The sequence below is a fragment of the Panthera uncia genome, chromosome D1, assembly GCF_023721935.1.
Source record: "Panthera uncia isolate 11264 chromosome D1, Puncia_PCG_1.0, whole genome shotgun sequence".
In the NCBI taxonomy this organism is placed as follows: Eukaryota; Metazoa; Chordata; class Mammalia; order Carnivora; family Felidae; genus Panthera; species Panthera uncia.
In genome coordinates, this window is record NC_064808.1 from 42,122,411 (window position 1) to 42,149,995 (window position 27,585).

Genomic DNA, 27,585 nt, shown 5'->3' on the forward strand with positions numbered 1-27,585 from the left:
GGTCTCTGGAACTCATCAGAAGCCATTGTCAAGAAGCATATAATGCAGTGGTTTCAACTGTAGGCTCTGGAAACCAATGCCTAAGTTTACTATTTTCTATCTATGTGACCTTGGACTTCACTTCTCCAGGCCTCTGTTTCTTCAGAGTCAATGTGGAAATACCAATGGTATCTCCTTTGTGGAGTTGTCATAAAGATTAAATGAATTAATACGTATAAAACACTGTCTTAAAATATCAACTGTCCCAATTTGAGTAAGCACTCAAAACATGTCAACTGTTAGTGTTATTATTATTACATAGGGAAACAAGTTGAAATGAATCACCAGGGTCTCAAAACACATGTATCCAAAATATGCTTTTAATCTTGATGAAGTTCACAAATGATACAACATTGAGATTTCCTTAAATAAAGTCTACAGTCATGTTCTTAGACAACAAGGCAAAGCATCACCATTACCACATGTCCCCAGAGGCCACAAAGGCAATGACTTATTGTCCCCCTAAGGTTTGCAGAGCTGCTGTGATCAACAGGATAGCTCTCAAAGAACCAGTTTGCTACCAGATAAGCCAACGATAGATGCCACCACCACACTGACACACACAGAGTCAAATATAAAAAGGATACACGATACATATGGAATTAGCTTATTTTGCATTCACTTTCATTCCTTGTAAGTGACAAAGGTGCTTTTTTCAGTATCTATTGGGATGCAAACATGTATATCTTCCATGGGGCCTTCCCACCAAGTGTTGTCAACAGAAATTAACAGAAGTGGTGAGTTCAGCTTCATGGTGACCTGAGATGGGAAAAAAATAAAATAAAAAAAGAAGACAAAGAAGTAAGAAGGAAGAGGAAGTAGAGAAGGAGAAGAAGGAGGCATTGGCAAATAAGAAGGACAAGAAGGAAACAACCACAATTATTATAAAAAGAACACAAATGTACAGGAAAACAGCATTTACAACCTATAGGTATGAGATGTAGACAGGCTTTTAAGGCAGATGATGGAAAAAAAAGCAATTATCATTTGGCAAGCATTTTATTTCTCATTTCTCTTCTCAGAGAGATGACACTGCATGTCTGCAGCCTGTGTCAACGCTCTGATTTCAGGCTGAGTTGTGGAAGAATCTCACCACTGAGAAGGAAGCATGGAATTGGAAAGAAGGGATTTGAAGACCCTTCCCAGGTCCAGTGGGTTTCATAATGTGGCTCATAACCCCCAAATCCCCTCCCCTCCAACCCAACGGAAAAGGGCAGTCACCTTCTTCCTGGAGTCACTGAGCTGCTCAGGCATGAAGGTCCCTGCGGCGACGGCCAAAGGCTTCGGAGCCCACGTTGGTGGGCACAAAGTTGTTCTTCACAACACCTCCAGATCTGCTCAGCAAGCCTGCCAGCCGATGGGTCACACAGGTGGCAGTGTTGCAGGATCTCTTCTGGGCAGTGACGCTGATTTGCAGGATGGGGAAAGAAGAGGTCTGTCAGTGAGAGGCGAGGGGCAGGAGCCTGCCAGCCTGCCCCTGAGGCCTTCATAAAGAGAATTTCAGCTCTTCGACATACCGCTTAAGAATAAGTGTTTCTCCTAAATGCAATTATCAAAGCTGTTAGGAGAAGTGGCCTGGCAGCTTTTGCTAGGAGCCCTGCCCAAAGACCTTCGTGAAAAAAACCCAGTGCCAATGTGATGAGCACTGGCTGTTGTATGGAAGTGTTGCATCACCATATCATACACGTGAAGCTAATATTACGCTGTATGTCAACTAACTGGAATTTAAATAAAAACTTTAAAAAAAAAAGAAAAAGAAAAAACCCAGTGTCAAGCCATGAGGCATGTACTGAAATCAGCACTTACCGTCACTTACATACAGTCTCTTTAGAACCAAGATGAAGTGGTCACCAAAGGCCCAGCCCAATCCCAAGACATGCAAGGGGCATAGAGAAACCATAGAGCAGCCACAGGCACCATCAAAACCACTTTCCATGGGAAAGGAAAATTCCCTGACGTCTTACCTGAAAGAGGCTGTGAGAAGAGGGAAACAGCGTCCTCCCCCAGAAGTGTTTACCTGTTTCTCAGCACACCTGTTCTTGACGGTGGAACTGGTTCACAAGGACCACTCACCAAGCCCTGTACCCAGCTACCCTGAGGCTAACGCTACTTTTAAGCATAGATAGGTTCTGGGTACTCTCAAGCCTTGGACACGACCAGAGTAATGACCACCACAGTGCAAATCCTGTTAGAAAATAGGTTTATTCATCAATGATGAAACATGAAGGATGCAGCAGAAATTGGGGACTCTACCATGAAATCCTCTGGGATCTCAAGAAGGTTCCCTCACTCTTGCCTCTAACCTGGCCTATGAGTCCTGCTCTCTTCCCTTCCATCCTGAGGTCCCCCATATTCTCTGTGATAAGCAAAGCTACCAATACCAGCTTGAAGAGCAATCAAAGTGGAATCTGCATGCATTTAGTTCAAAAATGGGAGCAAGAAGGGAAATCAGGAGGGAGTGGAAGGAGTCTGGTTGCCATCCTGGGGCACCCCAAAGCAGGGTTACTGGCCCTTCTCCAAGCTGCTGGCTATGTCCCTTTTCTTGCCAGGTGTTTCAGCCCCGAAGCCGATGCCAGAGAATGTATGAAAGTTGTTCAGGTCCTTCGAGTATGCGCCCAGCACACAGGTACTCAGATTACTGCACCGCTTAGCTCGAAGGCTGTCCAGGCTGCAGGGAAAAGACATGCCAGACAATACCATGCGCCAGGCCCGCCCCTGAGGGCAGTCATGCAGAAAGTTAGACGAGGGAGGGGCACCTGGAGCAGAGGCAGGAGGGGCAGGCAGGAGGGCAGCTCACACATCCTCCATCAGGAGAACTCCGAGGCTTGCTGAGCCAGGGCAGCGTGGGGCAGGGTTGCAGAGGGGAAGGGGTGCCCTTTCCTAGCCTTCCGCATGCTTCTCAGTCCCTGCTCTGCAGAGAGGTCCTTAGGGTAGATGCAGGTGCAGCACATGCCAGGCAGTGCCGGGGCCGGGCCAGGGGCTGGCGTGAGCTCCAGGCTCAGGGGACATGGGGAGGTGGGGCTGGGGAAGGGTTTCTGGCCCCATGACAACATGCACGTATCCACAGATCCTACACATCTCAAGCCCACAGACCTACCTCAGGTACTGCTCTACCTGACCCCACCCTCTGCAAGGCCTTTGGCTTCACCTTGCAAATGTGCAATGAAGGCTCCTTGTGGGTGTGAAAGAACAACACACACAGGTTAAATTTCTAAAACATCCTGAGATATGCTGAGTCCATCCCCTGGCTTCACACTTACCGGTCCCAAGTCAGCCAATGCTGGGAGTTTCCTTAGGGCAAGACCAATTCCCCCGAGTAAGTGATTCCATACCTCCCCATTTCATTTCCTAAAAGCTTTCAGGAATGTGTCTTTTTGTCTAACCACAGTCTCTTCAGCTACACCTGGACTTCTGTCTTCCTCAGAGCTTGAGAATGACTGGGCCCCAGGGCCTGATGAACAACCACAGCCTGCTGGTGCCCTGGCCAGATGTTGTATTTCCTGGGGTATATGCCAGGGCAGGGTGGGAGCCTTACCTGGAGCCCTCTGTCTCCTCCTGCTCCTGCTCCTGCTCCAGTTCATTTGTCTTCCCCTGCACATAGGCCTTCACCAGGGCAGCCAGCAGGAGGCGCCCTTCCTTCTCACTGAGTGCGGTGGGGTCTGGGAGGCTCTCCAAAGCAGACCTTCAGGGGGGAAGCAAATCCAAGAGAGGCTCTGAGCCCCTGACTGCCTCCACCCCATGACAAGTAGCAAGGCTTCCTGGTCCCTGTGACCTACCCTGAGGATGTGCCCCCTCCCCCGACTCCCAGCCCACAAGGCCCAATCTGAGGTCCACCTGAGGGTCTTAATGCACCAGGAGCCTTGCTGCTGTGACCTCAGAGGCACAGAAACTGCCTCAGCCCAGGGGCAGTAGAAGGGGAGTGTTCTGTGGCTTCCGGCTGTCTCACCTGAATGGTGCCGCCTGGAGGCTGCCTGCCTGGCACAGGACCAAGATGCTGAAAGCCAGAAAGGGGGAGGACTTCCCGAAGCCCATGCTGCCTCTCTGTAAAGAGAGAATGATATTACCACTGCGCGAAGACCAAGCAAGGCCTGGGGCCCACAGACCTAAGTGCCTGTTCTGCCATGCAGGTCTTGTGGCCTCGGGTTACCCTACCTCCCCATACCTCCATTCATTTGCCAGATGGGCTGCTGTGAATCTCAAAAGATACAGTGCAATGAATGGCTTTGTAGAGCAGAGACAAGTGTCTCAGGGTGTGGTGGAGTTCTGTGGAAATCGGGGAGAAGCCACAAACGAGTGCATGCATGCACACAAACCCACACCTTCCTTCTGCCCTTTGCAGAAAACAAGCCGGGACCCACCCTAATGTCAATTTGTTCTCCCATTGCTCTAGTCTTCTCAGGAACTGAGAAATCTAGGACCACCTACCCCTTTCTTTTGGACTTGGCACTAACGCATGGGACAGGAAAGCAAGAAGGGTACCTTGGAAAGGAGCACTGGTCGATCCACCCAGTATCTGGGTTTGGATTCGAGGAAGATTTTAATGTGCAGTTACCGGTGTGTCAGGGCTCTGCCCGCCCAGCCCGTCTACGCTGGAGCGCAGTTTGGCAGTGGGTGCTGGGCGCCAGCATCTGGAAGTGAGCCCCCTTGTCCTGCGCGGCTGACTGCACAGTCGCAGGTCCCCTCCGTGCCCCAGGGACGCTCGTGGGCTGGCGGCGCCTCACAAGAAAGCTCAAGGCTGCACCGTCCCGAGAATCAAACATGATCCCTCAGGACACAGACCGCGCAGGGCATTCCCAGACCAAACTCGAGCAGGATCCTGCACGCCCAGGGGTTCTAACGAAGGGGCCGCAGACCCGCCTACCTGAGCTCGCGGAGCTTCCAGCGCCCAGGCAAACCCTGGGAATGCTTGAAGTTCCACCTGTGCTAATTAGAAGAAAATGCTCTCCTCTCAACCGCCCCCCTTCCCCTGAGCGGGACAGAGAGCTAGGAGCACCTGCCGTAGGTGGGCCGCGATGCCCGTGAGAGGTAAAGGAAAGGCAGACAGATGGAGCAAACTAGATGAACTAATCCAGAGGCAAGTTATTAGAGTGGGCAGAGGGGGGAGTTCCTCACCTGGAGACGAGTTTCTGGAGAGCGCGAGCGGCCGGTCCACCCCGTTGGACACAACGCCTGCTGCGGGCGTCTTCCCCGCGGAGCTCTCAGCTCTTATTCCAGCGACAGTGGGAGGGGGGTCCCCACGAGTCCGCGCGGCCAATCCAAAGTGGCCAGGACCGACCCAGCTCCAGTGGCGTCATTGCTCGCTCTCCCTGCACTGGTTCTCTAGGGAGGGGAACCATCCGCTCTGGCTGTCTTTTGCAATGAGGTCATTGCTTGGAGAGCGGGAGGGCAGGGAGGGGTGGAGAGCTTTCGACGACGTCCAGAAAATGAGGGCCGATGGAGGAGAGTTTGGAGTCAGCCACAGTGAGGGACCAGAGCTTCTCTCACTGTCTTGGTGCCTGAACTCTAGTCTTGAAGCCCCTCTTGCTATGCCAGTAAGGACCTCATCTGGCCACCTGGACCCCGAGGAGTCCTGGGTTCTAAAAAGGGATCTCAGCTGAAATAGCCCACTGTGAAGGAGTTGGATGGAGCAGAGAGGGGCTGGGGGAGGGAGGGAAGAGGGGCCCTGAAACATTGATCTCTTTGGACCACCTTGGGTGCCCCTGAGATAACCTCCGCACTTTCCCCCACCCCCAGGCCACCTGCGCCCCCGCACCCTGCACCCCTCAAAGTCGTTTTGCTTCTAGTCTGGCAGCCAGCCAAGCCTCCTTCGCCTCACTTCTCTGGGACCGGTAGGAGTGGTCGGGAGGACTGGGGAAGGGGCTAAGCTGCCACTGGCTACAAGTAGTGCTAGGCATCTCCCTCCTACTCCAGAAACCTCGACTGTGGGTTCAGCATGCCCCCCTCTAACCCAGGACCCTGCACTGCGGCGCCGCCGGAGTTGGTTTACACAGCTGTCCTGTGCTTCTGGCTTCTGTTTGCTAAGCTGCTGGGCTGGGACAGCCTGTGCCCAGGTTTCTGCCCCTCTCGCTCCATACCCCTGCCCCACTTCTCTGAAGCGCTTCATTGTCGAGCGGGCGCGCGTCCTGCGCGGTCCCGCAAAGGAGAGCCGGTGCTGCAAGCCTTAAGGGCAGACTTCAGACTTTCACACACGCGCCCCTCTCATCTACAGACCGCTGATGAGCGCGCTCACACTGCCCGCGGGGCGCACGTCCCGGGCTCATACACCTGGTCCCCAGCCACCAGCTCTGCCTTTCGCATTCACACACGGACACTCCTGTCAATAGCCAGCACTTGCTGCAACAGACGCGCCTTTGCGAGCTGTTTGCAAGTGAGCGCGCGCGCAACAACCCAAACCAACTTCTCCCAGACCCAAAAGCAGCCCCCAGAGTTTCTGCTTTAGGAAACAGGCACGTTTTACACACACACACGGGTGCACACTGTTCCCCAAGCACGCACATCCGGGCGCATGGACTCAGCCTCTACCTTCTTTCTTGAGGAAAGGCAGTTTCTCAGAGTCGGCGCTGCGGGTACTCACAGCACCCGGGAGAGGGGAAAAGATCCCGGGCTCTTACGGAAAGGGGCGCAGAGTGGACTGGCAGGTAGAGGCAGTGGGGAAGAAGTGAAGAAGTATCACCCACCCTCCGGACCTTAGGCTAGCCCTTTCTTGGGATGGGGGCTGTGCCTCCCCAAAGCGCCCTCGGGCCCCTCCTAACTTCGGGTAGCCTCTAGAGAAGCCTCGCCCAGAGGCTCGCGGCATCCCACCCGCTGGTGCTTCCTGCTTCTGCAGATCAGAAAGGCGCTCAGGGGCTGCCCTGTGGGTCTGTCTTTTGCTGTTGCAGGACCCTGCCTTCGGAGCGACGACGGGTTGTCCTCTAGCACCTGGGCAACAAAAACTCCACGCAACATCCCAAAGAATCCTGACCCTCAAAGCCAGCCGCTCTTGCGGGGCCTTCTTGCTACGCCAGCAGGCAGAGTGCACAGTGGCTTCATGACCCAGAGTCGCCCCTAACCCCTGAACGCAGCGTGGCACCTACAACGTGGCCCAGGGCCATAGCGGACGCGGAGGGGGGACAGGGCCCTTCCTCTTTCCAAAGCCCTGCAAATACGACAGACCTCTGGGTCGCTGTCCCCGGATTCCAGCAGGAGTGGAAAGGCACGGCTGGGAGACACTACCTAACTGATGCCTCTGCCCTCCACACCTCTCTTTCCGGACCACTGCCACCCGTCTCTGAGGTCTGGCAGAGCATGTAGCCCGCTCTAGCATTTGGGGGTTGGACCATCCCCCACCCCCACCCCTGAGCTCTGGGGACTGGGAGAAATCGCTGGGCCCGTGTCGGGACGAAGGTGAGGGGGGAGGGGTCGGAGAGAAGATCCGTAAGGCCCCGGACCCTAGAGCCCCAAGCTGCTTAGCTTGGACGAAGTTAGTGGCGCGCTGAGCGGGGGAAGCTGGCGAGGCGCGCGGGAGGAGTCAGGTCGAGGTTTGGCCTCCCCGGAAGGCCCACAAATATGAATCTGGGGGCAACTTTGAGTCCTTGGGGTTGAGGGCTGGAGAGGGCTGAACTGGGATCAGCTGCCTGCACTCTAACAAGAGTGTGCACCCGACCCAGAGGCAGATCTTAACACCAATATACCTGGATCCGCGCTTTGAACATCTTCTTGCGAGCTCCAATAGGGCCGGCTATTTTAGCTCCAAGCACCCAGAATTATTTGACATAATCTTCTTCCTCCTGTCTTTGCACAGTACCTGGCGCACAGTAGGTGTGCAGCAAATGTCCAGTGAAGGGGGAGTGAGCAAGAGGATGAATGAGTGAAGAGTTCCATGGGTTCATTACAGTAAGAGTTGGCAGTGAATTCTCAGCCAAGTTGAACTAAATAGACCCAATTTAGATCCATTAGATGGCAAAACAGATCCTTGGTCCAAAGACGCACCTCTTTATTGAATGGAAGGAATCAGTGTCCTGGAATCTGTTATGAGAGCAAGTACTGAGGGCTTCTTCTCTTCAGAAGCTCACTAGCTCCAGAAGCACACAAGGCAGTTTTCTTCACCCCATCCTTGTATTATATCAGTGAGTGAATGGAAGAAAAAGTCAATACAATAACTTGCTTTCTAAATTGAGAAAATTACATTTTGACTTCCCTGGAACTGTTCTGAGCTCCAAGGCATCTCCAATCAAACCAGCTGGCATAAAGATTTATAAAGAATAATTTCATAGAAGTTTCTTGTGCTTTTAAATTGTCTCAAGTATTTTGATGCTCAGTTTAACTATCTTATGTAATTACTTTTAAATTTTGAAACTGCTAGTCTTACAATTTTAGAGAGAAACAGATTCCATGTACTAACCTTCTTGAAGTTTATTTTCATTTACTTTGACCTACTCTCTGTGTTCTTTACAAATTTCCTAGGAGAAATATTCCTTAGAAGAAAGTTTCATTCATGCTACAAATATTTATTGAGGGCCTACTATGTGCCAGACATTGTTCTAGGTACTAGCAATTCACGGTGGACAAAACAAAAACTCATGCCTTCCTGATGCTTGTATTAAAATGATGTATTTAACAGAAATCCTTGAATATCACCCTCTACCCAAATAAAACATATCCCTACCCTATTTACATTCTCCCAATGTGATAATATCAGATATGCATTTGACAGAAGGATATTCAGGGTTTACGTTATTAAGCCATGTAAATATGATTTATTCCCAGCTGAGGCACATAGTGTACTTTGATTATATTTCCTTATACATTTCTTTCACTTTTCATCAGGAATTCCCTCACTTTCCACTTGTTTAATTTTCTTTCTGCTCATCTCAGTTTATTCCTTTTTCCTCGATCCTATTTGTTCCTCATTCTCAGTTTCCTCTCCCACTTTGGTGGAGCACATTCACCATTGTATGATAGATAGATTTTCTGTAGATGGAATTTTAGGTTGGAAATCATTTTCACTCAGATTTTGAAAATATTGTCCATTGTTTTCTATTTTCTTTCTTTCTTTCTTTCTTTCTTTCTTTCTTTCTTTCTTTTCTTTCTTCTTCTTGGCATAGGCATTCGAGCTGTCTATCTCAGAACCTTCTCATCAATGTTCTAAAATATCATGATCATGTGCCTTGGTGTAGACCATTTTTATTTATTATGAGTACTGACAGAACACTCATAATCTGAAAATTCATGTCCTTCACTTCAAGGAAAGTTTCTTGCTTTATTTCTTTGATAATTTATTTTCTTTTTTCTTTTTTTTCTTTTTTTGGTTCCAACATTCTGGGTTTTTTTTTCAAGTTTTCATTGCCTTATAATTCTCGTGATCATATTTTTAATTTCCAAGAGCTTTTTCATTTTTATTCTGCGACAGTTACTTTTTATATCCTCCTGCTTTTATTTAATGGATACAACATCTTCTCCTAGGTCTCTGAAGCTGTTAAACATAGGTTTTGTTTTTCCCTAGTGGAAATATCCCCTAAGGAATATTTCTCCTAGGAAATTTGTAAAGAAAACAGAGAATAAGTTCAAACTTGTTTGGTGCTTCTCACATTAAAGGGTAGCTTCACATTTTTAGTTCTCCTTGACTGCTGATTTCTATTTAAGAGGAAGGTCATAAACTGCTAATCAGAATATGGAAATGGCAGAGTTGTCCATCAGTGGGCCTGAATATAGAGTGATTAGATGGAAATAACCTCCGCATTTTATTGAGGGGGGAACCCTAAACTATGAGTAGTTATAAGACTTTTCCCTTGGCTTTTGATATGTCCCAAGAGTCTTCCAATCTCCTGAATGGGTCAGTGGGATGGGGGCTGAGGTAGAGTATAAGCCAATGAGTAGGAAAGGAGGCTGAGTTTTACCATTCATTATGGTAATCCTCCATTCTTCTCTGGCACCCAGGAGGGATAGTCATCTCACTGTATAGTATATAGAAAGAAATCCTGGGTCTAAGTACTCCGCTTAAAGGCTTCCAAGCACTCCAATCTTCAGCCCATCTTGTATCTCCGCCAACAGAGGCAACCAACTGATCAAAGCCCTGAGTTTGTCCTGGGTCCTTTCTTCTTGATGGATTTCCCTACCCTATCAGAGTTTATACTAGAAATGTATGCCTTTACAATGCTTTCTCTTCTACTAAGCCAGTTAAGAAGACTGGCTGAAGAATGGGAGATCCAGATATCTTTGCAGAGCCCTCAAATTAGACTCAATTTATTGGGCACTTGACCTCAGCTGATTCCCACTCCCCATCACAGGCCACCTGCCTAAAGGCTTTTTTCCCAAACCCCAGAAAAATGTAGATGCCAATATTTAACCCACAAAAGTCCCTTCTAGAGAATATTTTTAGAGTTGTCTGTCCCTGCCAGAGAATGAGCAAAGCATGGTGGCCCCGACCCAAGCTGGTCACTCTGAGAAGTGGACAGACTCAGTGAATGACGTCAAGGAATTACTCAGGTTGGGTTCCTCTGAGATGATTAAAATTCTCTCTTGGCTCAGACTTGCAGGACCAAAATTGACTGTCTTCTCCCTGTCTGAGAGCATTGTTCCACACTACAAAGGAAGTAGAAATACAGGTCCTTAAAACTTTCTTGTAAAGCTAATTAGAGTAAAATCTCCTGCATTCAGCACTTTCAGAAAAAATGAGAGTTTTGGTAAATTATCAGGTAAATGAAACATACTTTAATGAAAAATGAACCTTTTTAAAAGTCACTTTGGATGGAAACTCTTTTTAATGCATACATTCTCCTCTTAACCTTCTCTGGATGACTCACAGACATCATCAAAAAAAACATCGGTCACAGTGCTGCATCTTGAGGAAGGGTCTGAGTTAGCTAAGCTATTTACCTCCATACCTGCTGACCCCAAATGCTGTGATTTTTAACTCTTGGACCATTATTTTCAGTTATTCTAGATTCATCTTAGCATGTTAGTTACTCATATTCAGTTGCCTATGAGATCCTCTTACTCAGCATCTCAGGATCATGTTTTTGGTTTTTGATAGTTTCTTCCAGTCACTATTAATATATCTGCCCCGAGCCTCAGGGCCCATCTACCCAAATTTTCACCACCTGAATTTTTGCCCGAATTCAACACCATCAAGAAAACAAAAGGAACAGATTCAATAGAACTGGCTGGAGCAAATCAAAAGGAGGATTAAGGGAAAGATCTGAGTATCTCTCTTATGAGTAATGCTAGAAAGCTCTAATTCATTTTCCTATCTTTTTTGGCCCTCAGGTATGTCCTATATAGAGAATGTTTCTGGGTAAGTGTTTCTATGGTGTTAAAGAAATACGAGATAGGCCATAGGTATAAAAAGAGGGTCTTGCATAACAGTGCTGTCCAATAGAACTTTCCACAGGAATGGAAATGTTCTATATCTGTGCTGTCCAGTACAATAGCCACTAGCCACATGTGGCTCTTGAGCACATGAAATATAGCTAGTATAACCAAATAACTGAATTTTTAATTTAATTTATGTTTAATTAATTTAAATGTAAATAGCCATATTTAGCTAGTATTGGACATCACAGTTGACAGAATCGAGTAGTGGTTAAATGCATAGATTCTGGAGCCAGACTGCCTGTTGTTCAAATTCTGGCTCTCACCCTTATTAGCTGTTTGACCACAAACAAGCCTCTTGAACTCTCTGTGATCCTCCCTTGTAAAATGAGGATAATAATATTGCCTATTTCATAGGGCTGCTGTGAAGATTAAATAGGTAATAAATATAAAGTGCTAAGAAGAGTGTATGACAACTAGTAGGTGCTATATAAATGTTAACCATTGTCTCATACTGGGTTTCTCCAGAAGCATAACCCAAGACAAGAATTTGAGTACAAAGCATTTGAGAGTTGTGTCAGTAAGGGAACGAGGAAGTGAGACAGGGAAGGGAAGACAAACCATTACAGAATATGGTAAGAAGCAGGTTACAGCTTCAGGCAACTGGGGCTTTATCCTGCTTGAGACCTTCTGGAACACTGTAGAAAGAAAGCCTCATAACTGCCCCACCCAACAAATGGTAAGTTATCTATCCGCCAACTCCAGTCCTTTATCAGTTGAAGGGTGATTTCCAGAGTACAAACTCCCCAGCACATCTAGCCAGTCCTGCATGGCCAAGCTTCTGCAGCCAGAGAAAATTCCAAGGCAGAGAGTCACAGGGGCTTGCAGTAGAAACGTATAGGTGTACATGGAACTGGTAAACAGTGGTGGGCCTCAAAGACAGTCTGCTATAATCATAATAATATTATAAAGAGTCTGCCACTCCTTAATGATCCTCCCTAGAAACGGGCAGGGATAAGTTTCTCACCCATAATATGTCGTGAAAGATTAGCAAACAGTTTGTTATATGCTGGTGTCACCCTCACCCATTTCATTTTTAAGGTCTTTTCTCAGAGTATCTAGAAAGCCCTTTGGCAGCCCCTGAGTCCTAGGACCAGTAAACATCAGTGCCCCTTTCATCAGTAGACAAACACACAGAAAAAAATCAGTGCTCTCTCTCCTCTTGCAGAAATAAATCAAACCCATACAGAAGCCTGCCATTCAAAGAAAAATATAAAGGATATGCTGTTAGAGACTTATTTGTGCTGGGTAAAGGCCAGCAGTGGCAGTGGGAGAGTGTGTGGGGGGGGGCGGTGGGGAGGGGGAGGCTCTCAATCATGATTTATTAGTTTTCATGGATCAAATTGTTATTTCTTGTTGAACAGACCGTATTTTCTCAAACCTCACATCTTAGAAATTTCCTTGGCCAGGAAATTACTGGAGAATTTCTTCTGCTTATTGTTGAAAATAATTATATCAGGCTTTTTTTTTTTTCCTTTTTTTTGGTAAATAGGTGTTTTCAGCTCTCAACCTTGGTGGGTTAAAATTAAATTTTCACACTCACTCCTGGAAGGATGGAGGGCTATGGGAGATGGTAGGATTACTCTTAGCAATAATGCCAATTGTTAACATTTGACATTGTATTCATCAGGGTGCTTAGTGTCATATAACAGAATCCTCTCAGCTAATTTAAACAGGATGGTATTTGTTACAGGGTAGTGAGTAGCTTACAGAATTTTTTCAAAGGCCAAGGAATCAGGTCTGGAGGCCACACAACCAGCAGAAACCAACTCTAGTAGGAAGTCCATTGGTGCTCACCTATAGCAGTTTTGACTCTAGGTGACTACTCTGTGAGTGCCCCCAAAATACCCTGTCCCCTCTTACACAGCCCATATCTTAAAATGCTCAAGCTTGCCTTCCCAGTGTTCATGAATGTCCACCTGTTCATGAATGACTGCCAGAACCTAAATTTTGTGTGGAACTCTAGCTGCAAGAAGACCTGAGAGGAAATGTTTTTAATTTTCTAATGTCTCAAAGAAGGCTTACAAGAAGGATTTTGAGTAGCTATTGAGCAAGGCACATTCAGCTTCACTTGGATGTTTAATAATCCTAACTCCAACTCCAAAAAGAAATTTTAGGGTTTTTTTTCCTATCCAAATCTATTTCTCCCCTGGTTTTACCCAGAATAGTAAATGGCAGCACCAATAGCTTAGTGTGTTCAGCTCAAAATTTAGGTATAATCCTTAATTCCTCCTTTCTTTTCATCTATATCCAGTCCATTGGTAAGTCCTACTAAGTCTATTCTCCCCACCCCAAACACATCCCATATCCATCCATTTCCTTCCATCTCCACTAGAGTCTTAGTCCGTCTGAGTTACTATGACAAAATAGCACAGACTAGGTAGTTTATAAAACATAGAAATTTATTTTCACAGTTTTGAAAGCTGGAAGTCAAAGATGAAGGTGATAACATGACTAGAGGAGGGCCCTTTTCTGGGTTGCAGACTTCTCATTGTACCCTCACATGGCAGAAGGGGACAAGGGAGCTCTCTGAGGTCTCTTTTCCATGGGCATTAATCTTATTCATGAGGGCTCATGACTTAACCACCTCCCAAAGGCCCCATCTCCTAGTACCATCACACTGAGTGTTGGGATTTCAACATATGAACTTTGGGAGGACTCAACAACTCAGACCATAGCAACTAGGGACCCTTGTCCAAGCCACCATCATCTCTTGCCTGTACAATCCCAGGAATCTCCGAACTAGTCTCCTGGATTTGACTGTTGCCTCTGTAATCCCTTCTCCACATAACTCTCATAGTGATCTTTTAAAAGCATAGATTGTATTGAGTCATTTCTCTTCTTACAACTCCCCAGTATAATTAGAATAAAAATTTAAATACTTGCATATGGCTTTTAAAAGAGATGTGATCTACCTCCTATCTGTCTCTCTAGTATCTTCTGATGACAGTCTCCCCTCACCCACATACCCACATTGGCTTTCCGAAAAGTCCTAAGCTGACAAACCAAGAGCTTTCTCACCCTAAAGCCTTTGCATTTGCTGGTTCCTGTGCCTAGAAAAGTCTTTCTTATCTGTCAATCTTACCCTTCTATGACAACATCCACACCTAACACACACACACACACACACACACACCCCACTCTTTTGATGGCCGGCTCCTTATCACTCCTTAAATATCATCCACTTAAAACACCTCGCCTGGCACACACACACACACACCCCACTCTTTTGATGGCTGGCTCCTTATCACTCCATAAATATCATCCACTTAAAACACCTCGCCTGGCCCCCCCCCATCTAAAGAATTCCCTTCAGTCTCTTTATGATATTAATCTGTTTTACCTCCTTTCAGAACTTGCACCTCTTTGAAATTATCCCTGAAATTTACTTGATTTGTATATTACTTGTCTTTTTTCACTAGAATGTTAGCTCCTTGAGAGCAGCCTTCTTGCATATCTTGTTTGCCAGTATCTCCAGTACCTGAAAGGGCTCAGCACAAATTTTGGCCTAATAAACATCTGAAGAATCATGGAAGCATATGAATGTTGACTCTGCAAAACTTAGCAGTGTGCTAAGGGCTCTACTGAGATAATTTTACATAATCTGTATGTATTAGTCTGTGTTCTCCAGAGAAACAGAATCAATAGTAAATATTATAGCTGATTACTATAAGGAATTGACTCACATGATTATGGAATCTGAGAAGTCCAAGATCTGCAGTCAGCAAGCTGGAGACCCAGGAGAGTAGATAGTATAGTTCCAGTCTAAATCCAAGCCTGAAGGCAGGAAAATACTTGGATCAAAATGAGCCAGGCAGAGAGAAAGAATTCTTTCTTATTCAGCCTTTATTATATTCAGGTTTTAATGGATTAGATGAAGCCCACCCACATTGGGGAGGGCAATCTGCTTTACTCAGTCAACCAATTCAAATGCTAACCTCATCCAGGAACATCCCCACAGACACGCCAGGAATAATGTATGACAAACATCTGGGCAGTCTGTGGCCCAGTCAAGATGAGACACAAAATCAACCATGATACCTCACAACAACTCTATGAAGTAGATACTGTTATCCTTGCTTTCCATTTGAGAAAACCAAGGGTAGAGAAGTTAAATACTAGCCCAATGTCACTCACATCTAATAAGCTTAAGAGCAGGATTTAAGCATAGACAGTCTGACTCCAGAGTCCACACTTTAAATATTTATGTTTATTTTCCTCTTTCATAGCAATTGTGATATTTATGGAGTAACAGAACGCTCCAGATAAATGGTCTTCTGAGCTCAACTAATTCAAATAGGCATGGAGATTAGAGTGAACTCTAGGCAGACCCAACTATCTCCCCAGGTACCCAGACATAATTAGTAGAGAAGGCTCTTGGGGGATCAAATTCACTCTTTTATAGACCATCACATTCCTTTGGTCATCTCTTTTCATCTTGTCAGAATATCTGAAGACCATGGCAGCACCTGTGAAATTTTCAGAGAGGGAGCCTCCAGTCCCAAGACCAGAGCCCCATCTCTCCTTAGTTGACTACTTCTCCACAGTGAATGGATTATGTGGGTCAGAGATGATGTTCATTTTTCAGAATGGAGTGAATAAATGAACTGTCAGGTATAGGAGTCAGAATTTACCAAAAATCTTGACCCAAGGGCAACAAATGTGATATTCCAATTGAAACCAGATTCTAATCCTAAGAAGGTAAAAATGCTATGCAAATTTCTGTTCAGAGATGGACCTGTTTAGAACAGTGCCTGGCACACAGTAGTCACTATATATTTGTTAAAATGAAAAACAGTGGTATAGCAACTTTTTTTGCTTGTTTGTTAATTTGTTTTGTTTATCCATGATCACCAGTGCCTTGTTGGATCATCGATGTGTTTGGATATCCAAGTTTGTGATCTGAATTTAGGAAAAACGGCATTGTTTTTGCATAACAGAGGGACAAAAAAAAAATTGAAGTTCCCTTCGGGCAGTCTTGAAGGGATACATGAAAAGAGAAGAAACAACTCAAGCTCAGTCTCACAGGGGTAAAGAGCTAGTGAGAAACATTTCTTGATAGTTAGGGGATGAAATGAAGGACAAAATGGAGGGGAAAAAAGGAAAAGAACAAAAATCCTTCATATGAAAATTTAGTTTAGTTATTTGGCAAGCTACGATGTGACTTCTCCCTTTACCTCTATATCTTTAATATAATTGATTATAATTTTTTTTTCTGTTTGGTTGAACTGGATATTTTTTAACACCAAAGGATTTTTATTTATTGCAAAATTGATTATTATATAATAGCTTACCATTTTATATCTTGGAGATGCTTCAGAAACAGTCACTATTTTTTTTCACAACATAAAACTTAATTTTATTTTTTTAAATTTACATCCAAATTAGTTAGCATATAGTGAACAATGATTTCAGGAGTAGATTCCTTAATGCCCTTTACCCATTTAGCCCATCCCCCCTCCCACACACCCTCCAGTAACCCTCTCTTTGTTCTCCATATTTATGAGTCTCTTATGCTTTGTTCCCCTCCCTGTTTTTATGTTATTTTTGTTTCCCTTCCCTTATGTTCATCTGTTTTGTCTCTTAAAGTCCTCATATGAGTGAAGTCATATGATTTTTATCTTTCTCTGACTAATTTCACTTAGCATAATACCCTCCAGTTCCATCCACATAGTTGCAAATGGCAAGATTTCATTCTTTTTGATCGCTGAGAAATACTCCATTGTGTGTGTGTGTGTGTGTGTGTGTGTGTATACATATATATATATATATATATATATATATATATATATATATACATACATACCACATCTTCTTTATCCATTCATCTATCAATGGACATTTGGGCTCTTTCCACACTTTGGCTATTGTTGATAGTGCTGCTATAAACATGGGGGTGCATGTGTCCCTTCGAAACAGCACACCTGTATCCCTTGGATAAATGCCTAGTAGTGCAGTTACTGGGTCATAGGGTAGTTCTATTTTTAATTTTTTGAGGAACCTCCATACTGTTTTCCAGAGTGGCTGCACCAGCTTGCATTCCTATGAACTGGATATTTTTGAGGAAATCCAGGAAGAGTTTGAGTTTTATTTCAGACTCCACATGAGGAAGAATCAAAGACAGCACACATAAAAACTGAAACCTAGAGATGATGAGGATAAAATCAGGGTTTGAGCTGACTCTACCTTGTGAGGGAGCTGGAACAGGTTGGTAGAGCTCATCTCACATCTGGGGCTACACCAGCATCAGGGCAGCCTTCAATGAAGAGATTTCTCAAGGTTATTGCCTTCCATTTAGTAGGAATGGGAGTCATCCCCCATCCTTCTCTTCTATGAGATCCCACTAGGAGTTGTTTACTGGAAAATCTTCATGGCCTTGCATCAGCCCCCTTGGACTCGCCATGCCTGCCCCCAGCTCAGTGACTTACAAGTACCTTGTTGCAAAAGAAATCGAGTAGAGGGCAAAGCTCTCACCTTCCCTTCCCTATTAAGAGTTCCAATGTTCTCATGTGTCATTTGGTAATTGAGATTGTCAATTAGTTGCCTCATTTCTGGTCCTCATTTTCCTCTCTTTCAGCTAAACTCAACCTTCAGCCCGCACAATGGAAGTCAACAAAGTGAGGTAACAGCTTTCTATGTGAGTCACTCTGGGTGACACTGTGTTCAAAGAGCACTGTGGGGCGAGTAGACAGAGTCCTCCAGGCAAGTGTTTCAGCCATCCAAGAACTGGCATGCAGCCCAAGAAACACTCTCACCTGATGACGGACTAGTGGGATGAGTCCTGGAGGAAATAGTTCCCAACAGCCAGAGAGTCTCTTGGCTCATGCACAGCAATGCTCTTCTCGATTAAAAATGTTGTCATCATTCACGCTGCAATGTAAAATCCTTTTACAGCGTGCTCAGATTTCTATAGGTTTCCATCTACTCTGCATATTAAAGATAGGACCCTTCCATGAAAAGGTGACATCTCTAAGTTACTATTCTGCCTGAACAGCCCTAAATAATGTACAGAAAATGGTTTGGGGCCCTCAAAGGGCAAATACAAGGAGGGAAATTTCTATGAGCTATTTCTCTTTGCTGAGCACTCAGAGGAAAATTATAAGTGGTTGGAAGAAGGCTTTGTTTTCTAAAAGACTTTCAGTCATTCCTGAGAAATCCCTCTGCTTATTCCCGGAGAGAGGTCATCTCTTAGATGCTGTCAGTCAGACAGAGATCAGCAGCAAAGGAGAGGTGCTCAGAGAGATTTCCAACTAATGCAGCCAGAGGAAAACTGCCAAAGAAGCAGGGCTCCTTAGGATAAGTAAATTGAAGGATATTTGGGGGATAAAAATAAATCCTTTTTCAAAATGAAAGATGGAAGGATGCTGTATATACAAATTGCCCTGTACATCAAATTCTGAACAACAATATCACCATGGCTGGCCGCAGCGCAATGACGCAAATAAAGATCTTCTCAGATATGCTTGATGGACCTTTCCTCCAAAGGTATCTATCCTGTTTCCATCTCATTCTCCTAGGACTTGCAATAGGGGGCTCTTAAAGATTTCACTTTGGTCATAATCTCAGTGGATCCAGATTGAAAACTTTGGGATAGGGACTTCTATATAGAGATTGAGGAAATACAACCTAAATACAGATACTGGCAGAGGAGAGGTAGGTTGTCTAGCCTAGTCAGAGAGAACACCATGCCGGATTCTTAATTCCAGAAGTAATCAGCACTATCAGATCTCATTGGTGAAACAAGTGATAAGGAACCTATAAGGGGAGGAGGGACCACTCAAGAATCTGAAATTTTTCAGGTCACAGAGTATGGATCACACCTCAACACCTAACCAGAAACTTGGTGGAACTGGAGCCAACCTCCCCCACCCCAACCCTCTGAAGGTGAAGCTGAAAATTAGAGTATCAGAGTTGTATCCTCATGATGGAGTAGAGAGCTAGCCAGCTAATCAATGAGGATCAACATAGAAGTTCAGTACTGTGTAGGGTCATAAGAGAAGTAAGGAGAGTACTAATTAGCTACTAGAGAATCCTGAAACGCTGGCTCCTAGGTATAACAATAAATAAAAATAAAATAAAAATAAAATAAAATAAAATAAAATGGCACTTGGATGGCTCAGTTGGTTAAGTGTCCAGCTTTGGCTCAGGTCATGATCTCATAGGTCATGATCTTCATGGGTTTGAGCCCCATGTCGGGCTCTGTGCTGGCAGCTCGGAGCCTGAAGCCTGCTTTGGATTCTGTGTCTCCCTCTCTCTCTGCCCCTCCCCTGATCGCTCACGTGCTCTCTCTCTCTCTCTCTCTCTCTTAAAAATAAATAAAAACATTTAATAAACCAACCAACCAACAAACAAATAAATAAAGGTGGTCTGGGGGCACCTGGTCATGAACTCACAGTTCATCGGTTTGAGCCCCACATCAGGCTCTGAGCTGTGAGCTCAGAGCTTGGAGCCTGCTTCGGATTCTGTGTCTCTCTCTCTGTCCCTCCCCTGCTCATGCTGTGTCTCTCCCTGTCTCTCAAAAATAAATAAATGTTAAAAAAATTTTTTTAAATAAAAATAAAAAATAAAGGTGGCCTGCAGGAGAGGATCTAAAAGGATCCAAATAGGAACTGAGCAGCTGGCAAATAGTCTGCGGATCATGACAATTCCAGGCCCTTTAAGGTGGTAGGACAGACACTATTAAGATCTATTCTGGGGCGCCTGGGTGGCTCAGTCAGTTGAGCGTCCTACTTCAGCTCAGGTCATGATCTCACAGTTCGTGGGTTCGAGCCCTGCATCAGGCTCTGTGCTGACCACTTGCTCAGAGCCTGGAGTCTTCTTCGGATTCTGTGTCTCCTTCTGTCTCTGCCCCTCCCCCACTCATGCTTTGTCTCACTCTGTTTCTCAAAAATAAATAAATGTAAAAACAAAAATTAAAAAACAAAAAAGATCTATTCTGCACAGCGAGACTATTCTACCAGAGAGGATTCATAATTAAAATAGGCAAACAGGAAATATAAGACAGAGGCTGACAATGGTTTTGTTGTAATTCTTAAAGAACTCAAGAACAAACCCCCAAAGACCCAAAAGACTCCTGGTTGAATTTTAGAGCACTAAACAAGCAGTCAGGAGTTTTTATGCATTTTGTAAGCCTTGCCCACCCTTCCCTGTTCTACCCCCAATCTCTACTATTCTGTCAACCAGTTAGGCACTTGAGTCCCTGGGCTCAGCAAAGTAATGTGTAGGTTCAATACAAAAGTGGTTCAACAGCAAAGCCCAAAGACAAACTGACTTCATTATTTCCCAGGGCACACAGTTCCTTTAAAGTAGGGCCACTTATAAAAGCAATAATAACAATGGATGTCAACATTTATTTCATAAGTTCCTACATCTAAGCTAAGGGCTACCATTCGTTACCTATTGTGTAAATCTTTACAACAACCCTATGAGATATGTCCCATTACTGGTCCCATTTTACAGATGAGAAAAAACAGAGGCTCAGAAAAATTAAGCAACTTTCCCAAAGTCACATGGCCAGTAACCGCATGTGACATATAAAGAAAATGGGCTCATTCAGTACTCCAACTTATTTCTGGTATAACACCCAGTATCATAGAGGCTGGAAAACTAGAAACTACATTACCAGATCCCCTTGAAACTGGGCTCCATGCGCAGACTAGGTTCTCACAAGTAACACCTGGAGGCAGAAGGGACTAGGAGAGCCTCCAGGTGCAGAGGTTGTATGTGGTTTCTTCATGTGTTTCTTCCAGAGCGGCTGTGTGGAAAGTTCTGGTCCCCAATGTCATAACTGCGGCAACAGCTGAATCAATGGGGTTCCCCTAAAATAGTCCTGTGATGTGCTTGAGTATTTCTCCAAGCTGTTGTGTTCTTAGCTATGGTGGAACTAGGCTTGGTTCCTTGGGCTCTCCAAAGTTCCTTTAACCTACGTAATCTCCACTAACAAACACTTTGTGCTTAAATAGGTAAGAGTGAGTTTTGTCATCTACAGCTCAAAACCCTGAATAATCACCGTGAGAGCTAGGATTCAAACAGAGTCTCTTCTGACTTAGAGCCCAACACTTAACCTGAGTTTTACTGAGAGGCAAGGACAGCTTAAATATAGGGAATTCTATCAAGCAACATTTAACTCAACTTTCTTGAATCACTTACGTTTCTGTGAACTATAAAATGCTCCACATCCAGCTAACCATACATATTCATCCTTCACATATCAGATGCCCCTCCACAAGAAACCTTCATGATGCCCCCACTCCTGTTATTTAACCCTAAGGCACCTTTATAATTCCCTACTCCAGCATTCACCTACTGTACCTGTTCAGTTCATTGGCCATAACACCTACTAAAGTGTAAGGTCTGGGAGGGCAGGACCCAGGCATATCTTAATCCCCTCTGTATTTCCAACACTTATCACAACCCCTGGCACAGAGTGGGCACTCAATAAATACATATGGAGTTCTCAACACCCACCTCCCACAGAAAAATAAATAAGTATATCACTATGAGACGTGGTGGGTGTGTTAATTAACTGGATGTGGAATCCCTTCACAATGTGTATGTATATCAAATCACCATGCTGTACACTTTAAATATCTAACAACTGTATTTGTCAATTATACCTCAATAAAGCTGAAGAAGATAGACAAATGGATAGATAGATATTGAATAAATTAATTGTGGAAACAACTCCCACACGGTGGCACATCGCTGAGGGCTTTGTCTAGCATTGGAGGGGAGGACATCTGAATCCCCGTGTCCTATATTGCATACATTTGTTGCTGATAAACTCTCTGCATCAGGGGTGGAACTTTGGATAACTGCAGACAAATAGGGTGAGAGTTCTCAGTAATAAGTGGGTTATCAACAATACCAAGAAGTATGCAGTTTAGGAGGATCGGTCTAAGTTGTAGAACATAGAATAGAAATTCCTAACTTGGTTAGTGAAACAAGAAAGGACTAGAAAGAACCTGCAATTCTCACAATTCTGGTTAAGGGCTTCACTAATGCCCTAATGAGAAGGTATTGGTGGTTGGCCCCAATACACACTGGAGGAGTGCCTAAGCAGTATTTGTAACACAAGCCAATATTTGAAATACACATAATATATATTGTTTATAATATAAACTACATATAGTACATATCATAAAGCTTATATATGCAATAAACATGTAAGTAAATTCTCAAAAGTTTCCATTTCATATAGTTCACCCTTGCCAAATAAAAATTTGTTGTCTTTATTAAGAAAAATATTTTAAAGACCTTTCAAATTGGTATTAATAAGTAATACCTGAATGAGGTAGAACTAACTACTGTCTAATTAAGTAAACTAGGCAGGCATCCCCTTCCATGTCCATACATATCCTCACCTCTGAAAGAGTAGTGAAGATCTTTATTTAAAATGAGTTATTGCAGATGATTAGCACTGTTTAAACAATCCCAATGAGGGATTGTTTTTATTTGTTCTATTGATATATTAATTCTCAAAGGATATAACTTCCTCATGTGGGTTGAATTTCACAAAATGATAGTTCAAGCCCTTGAAATATTGACTGAAAAACTAATTTATCAATGCTGGCAAGAAATCTTAATATCTTAATTGGTTGTAATATAGGATAGCCTGGTTTTAAAAAAGAAAGAATAAAAAAAAATCTTCCCCGTTTCCAAATACAAATCAATATATTTCTAGTGCTCCTTGGATTCCCTCTTATCTTCTACCATCCCTCATTCCTCATTCTTCCCTACAAACTAAACATTAAATGTACCTAGTAAGTACATAATCTGAGTCAGTGGGTTTTCCTGCTTCTTTTAAATCCAAAAATAACAGCTCTACATTACAAAAGGGCATAAGAATTGAAAGACCTTAAGTGGGAAACATGGCTTAAATTCCTATATGTTAAAAGGAAAAAGATAGTAAAGCTGTTCAAAAGAGGATAAAAAAAATCAGTCAGTAGGTTGAGATTTAAGTTATAGAAATGAACCAGGTAATTAAATGTCTGAAACGGTGGGGTTTTTTTTTTCCATTTTCTTGACTAATATGTGCACTTTATGAGATGCCAATTCCATAGACCAGTGAGGTAATTTGTCCACTGGATCCATCAGAAACTGGAGATGGCTTCAAAAGAACTATAAGGCTTCTAAAGCCAAATTGCCCCAAGACTTTTATGTGGCAGGCACTTTGCTAGGAGCCCTAGTGAAAGCAAGAAGTATAAATGTTTTACAAGAATTCATGCTGGAAATGTATTCCTAATTACTCCTGTGGAATTTTCCAGTCAGATAGGAGTCTAGCAGGGTGTAGGCCTGGGGCAGATTATTATTTTCTGAAGGCACTCATACTAGACCCAGTTTATGCCTTACCCCAGATTCTTCAGGCCACACCTACTTTGCACTGCTTGTGCCCACCTCCACCCTCAACCAAGCATGCTTAACACAGTTCCTATGCTCACAAAATGTGTCACTGAAGCTTCTCCAATCCCCCACCCCCCACACACAGATCAAGGAGCCCCAGACATGGGACTTATTGGGAAGGAGGGACCAGTATAATCTCTGCATTCCCAACAGGTGCCTGGAGAGGTGAGGCAGCGCAACCCAGAAATGCAGAGGAAGTGATGCCTCCTGGAAGGCACTAGAAGACAAGACGGGAGAGAGCAAATAAATTTACCCTCCTTTCCCTTTCCTTCCCTTCCCCTGTCCAATGCCCACACCATGGACTGTTTCAAAGGTGCAGTAAAAGCTTCTTTGGCCTCTCTGAAAACATCCTATGCGGCCGAGCAATTAACTAAGTTTGTTATCCACGAGGTGGTGGCCAGCTCAGCAGCACATCCCTGGGTTTGCCATCCCTCCTTCCCCTGCCTCACATCTGTTTTCCTCTCACTTTCACTTTCCTGGGATTAAACTCTTCTCTAAAAGGTTAGGATGGACATTTTTGCCACAGAGCCTGTTTTCTAGGAAGCCCATGCTAAGACAGTCCCCATGGCCCTGGGAAAACAACCTCACAACAGGATTTGGAGTTGGATTTTTCACTGATCTGAGGGCAACAGGGAGCCCATGGAGGCAGTAAGCAGGGTGGAAATGACTCCTGGCTTTTAGGCAATCACAATTACTGACACTTTTTTTCGCCTGTAGTTAAATGGAAGACAGAACAGCAGGAAATCTGGTATTGAGATTATCCAGTGGCTCTTTCACTTGACTGGTATAATCTCACGGGGTTAATTTGTTTTAGGGTCTAGAGAATACTCCACATACCCTTGAGGGGGCAGCTATCTGTCTTTGCTGCAATTGAGACCTACAGAGGACATGAGTCTGCCTTCTCCACTGAGCACCACTTCTCACGGACTTACGAATGCTGGATCTGGGGCGCCTGGGTGGCTCAGTCAGTTAAGCATCCAACTTGGGTTCAGGTCATGATCTCATGGTTCATGAGCTCGAGCCCCGCATCAGGCTCTCTGCTATCAGCATGGAACCCACTTCAAATCCTCTGTCCCCCTCTCTCTACGCTCCTCCCCCACTTGCACACGCTCTCTCTCTTTCTCCCTCTCTCTCAAAAATAAACATTTATTAAAAAAAGAAGAATGCTGGATCTATTGATATTGTGTCCCAACTAATATTCCCTGGAACTAAGAAGTCCATGTTAACTCAAAGAAAATGCAGCAACTGGCTTCCCAAATACCCATCTCCAAAAGTATCCAGTTTATGGAATGATGGAATGGACTGTCAAAGGCTCAGATAAGGCACCAATATCAGGGCCATTTTGCCAAGTTGGGCGCTTCCTTCCGGAATACAAGATATGTATTAAATCAATAATTTACATGTTGTGTTGTGTCCTCTCACCATTTCCCCCAGTGACCTACTTATAAATTTGTGCTTCCTGTCTCTGCAACCTGAGATTCTGCTGTGGATCTCATGAAATCATGGTGAACAAACAAATAGATATTTGCAATGTCAGGAGGACAACTGGTTAAATGGAAAAAAAAAAAAAGGCAAAACTAAAGTGTACTGATCAATTGACATCAACTTGGAGAGATTTGTAGTTACATGTCTAAGGCTACATGAGCATTTGGATCAATGATTTGGATATATCTACTGAAAAACTTAGCCTAACAGAAATACAAAAGTATTTAGAGGACTCTCTGGTGTTCGAAGGAATGAACATTTATCACCAGATAACAGATAGGGTTAGCACAAGCTTGAACTTTACCTTGACATTTTGGGAAGAGTATAGTGAGCAACCTGAGATCAAGGCTTTCTGTCAATATGCTTATTTTTTTTAATGTTTATTTTTGAGAAAGAGAGAGCAGGGAAGGGGCAGAGAGAGAGGGAGAAAGAGAGAATCCTAAGCAGACTCCACACTGTCAGCACAGAGCCCCATGTGGGTCTCAAACCCACAAACCATGAGCTGAGATCAAGAATCAGATGCCTAACAGACAGAGCCACCCAGACCCATCAATATCTTATATTTAAAGACATTTTGAGCACCCTAATTTTTGTCTATTTGGAAAATGTATTCTTGAATTCTCTTTTTTCATTTTATTTTTTTAATGTTCATTTATTTATATTTTTAATGTCCACACCTGAGAGAGACAGAGAGAGCAAGAAGGGGAGGGGCAAAGAGAGAGAGGAAGAGTGAGAATCCCAAGCAGGCTCTGCCCTGTCAGTGCAGAGCCCGACAAGGGGCTCAAACCCACAAACCATGAGATCATGACTTGAGTTGAAACCAAGAGTCAGATGCTTAAACAACTGAGCCACCCAGGTGCCCCAAATTCTCTTTTTTCAGTTTAAATACTTCACTATTCCATTATTCAAGGAATCATTTTTTTTGTAGTTATTTTAAGTGAATGATACATAGAATGCCACTGACATCTCTACTTAGAGAAAATTTATGGGTACTGTACCTATAAATTCCTAGAATATCTCAAAGACGGTCTCTGGCAAGAGTTTTAAGGAAAAAGATACATGAATCTAGTAACAAAGGAGAACCAGTGAAGTTGTTTAAAATAAAAGGAGAATTTGAAAAGTATTACTAGTAAACATTCACTACTGAAATATTCATAGAGACAGCTGTTCTAAGGACAAAGGTCTCTTTAAAATTAAAGGGTTATATTAATGCATGCAGTTCTATGGAACTTGTACTCTGAAGAATTACAGAAACCATATCTACAGCAAGATCCTGTTAATAGAATAGGAAAAAAAAATCCAAAAGACCCAGCAAAAAGAGTGAATCGAAAGTGTCCACATTAAATGGGTTAGTGGCCAGAGAACTACCTGGATGTCTAATCTGAAATATGAATGAATGAAAACGCCTTCTATTTAACTTGACTTAAAGTTTCCAGCCAGAATCTTTTCCCAGAGTACAGTTTCTAACTTCAGGTGCTAACTGTGCTTAGAGAGACAGGTCCTATTGGGTTCAGTGCATTGTACATAAACTCCCACTCAAAGGAGGAATACGCAAATGTGTTCAAACTTTCTTAAAGCTTCTAAAAACATTCACTGATTGTTGGTATGAAAAGTGTCTCCTTCAAATTGGGCTGTTATACAGACTATTTTGGTAGGTGGAATGTTGCTTTTAAAGAAATTATGAACAATCCTGAAAATACAATTCTAGTTTATGTCCCACAGCATTCAGGCACAGTTACCATGTATGCTGGCAAATATTCTAGTCATGGGGTAGAGCTATTCTGTGGGTGTGGCAGGAGATAACCCGCTGTGTATATGAAAACGACACAATAAGCGGCAACTGACATGCCCATCCAGACTTGTCAAGTGAAAAGACATAGGACACATGGATATACTGGCTGGTATTGCTCTCTATATCCAAGCTCTAATTCTAAACTTTGAAGTCTAGAAGTTCAATTTTTTTTCCAGTGCACTCAGAGTCAACCAGGCCTGGGGAATTGACACCCCCTGCCCCCGTGAATTTAACTCACCAAAGGCTGATGTATATAATTTACAATGAAAGATATGCCTTTCTCTTTCCAAGGACCAAAATTTCATGTCATTTTTCTGTAGATTGATCTTCCTCATTAAGGTACCTGAGGAGCTAAATTAGTTATTAGGATCTTCCTTAGCAGAAAAAATTGAGGTGTAAGAAATTTGATGGCCAACAGGGATATTTCATTTAATCATAGGCAAAACCTGCTAAGTTCCTGCCTCCCAACAAAGGTCACTTCTCATTTGATCAGAGTCCTCTGCTAGATGTAGTCATAT

General features: G+C 43.9%; 1 protein-coding gene across 3 annotated transcripts; it reads right to left on the reverse strand.

Annotated features, from left to right (window-relative positions):
- Nucleotides 1–298: 298 nt before the first annotated feature.
- CALCB (calcitonin related polypeptide beta) lies at nucleotides 299–5,362 on the reverse strand. Of its 3 annotated transcripts, XM_049649428.1 has the most exons (5): nucleotides 5,152–5,362; nucleotides 3,986–4,080; nucleotides 3,575–3,721; nucleotides 1,261–1,445; nucleotides 299–798 (listed from the first exon to the last, which is right to left on the reverse strand). In XM_049649428.1, the coding sequence occupies exons 2-4, from the start codon at nucleotides 4,069–4,071 to the stop codon at nucleotides 1,286–1,288; spliced, it is 393 nt and encodes a 130-aa protein (XP_049505385.1). In that variant the 5' UTR covers nucleotides 4,072–4,080; nucleotides 5,152–5,362; the 3' UTR covers nucleotides 299–798; nucleotides 1,261–1,285. The 3 variants fall into 3 exon arrangements, with proteins under 3 accessions (XP_049505385.1, XP_049505395.1, XP_049505376.1); XM_049649438.1 differs by lacking the exon at nucleotides 299–798 and having other exon boundaries at nucleotides 814–1,445; XM_049649419.1 differs by lacking the exon at nucleotides 299–798 and having other exon boundaries at nucleotides 1,356–2,707.
- Nucleotides 5,363–27,585: the final 22,223 nt, after the last annotated feature.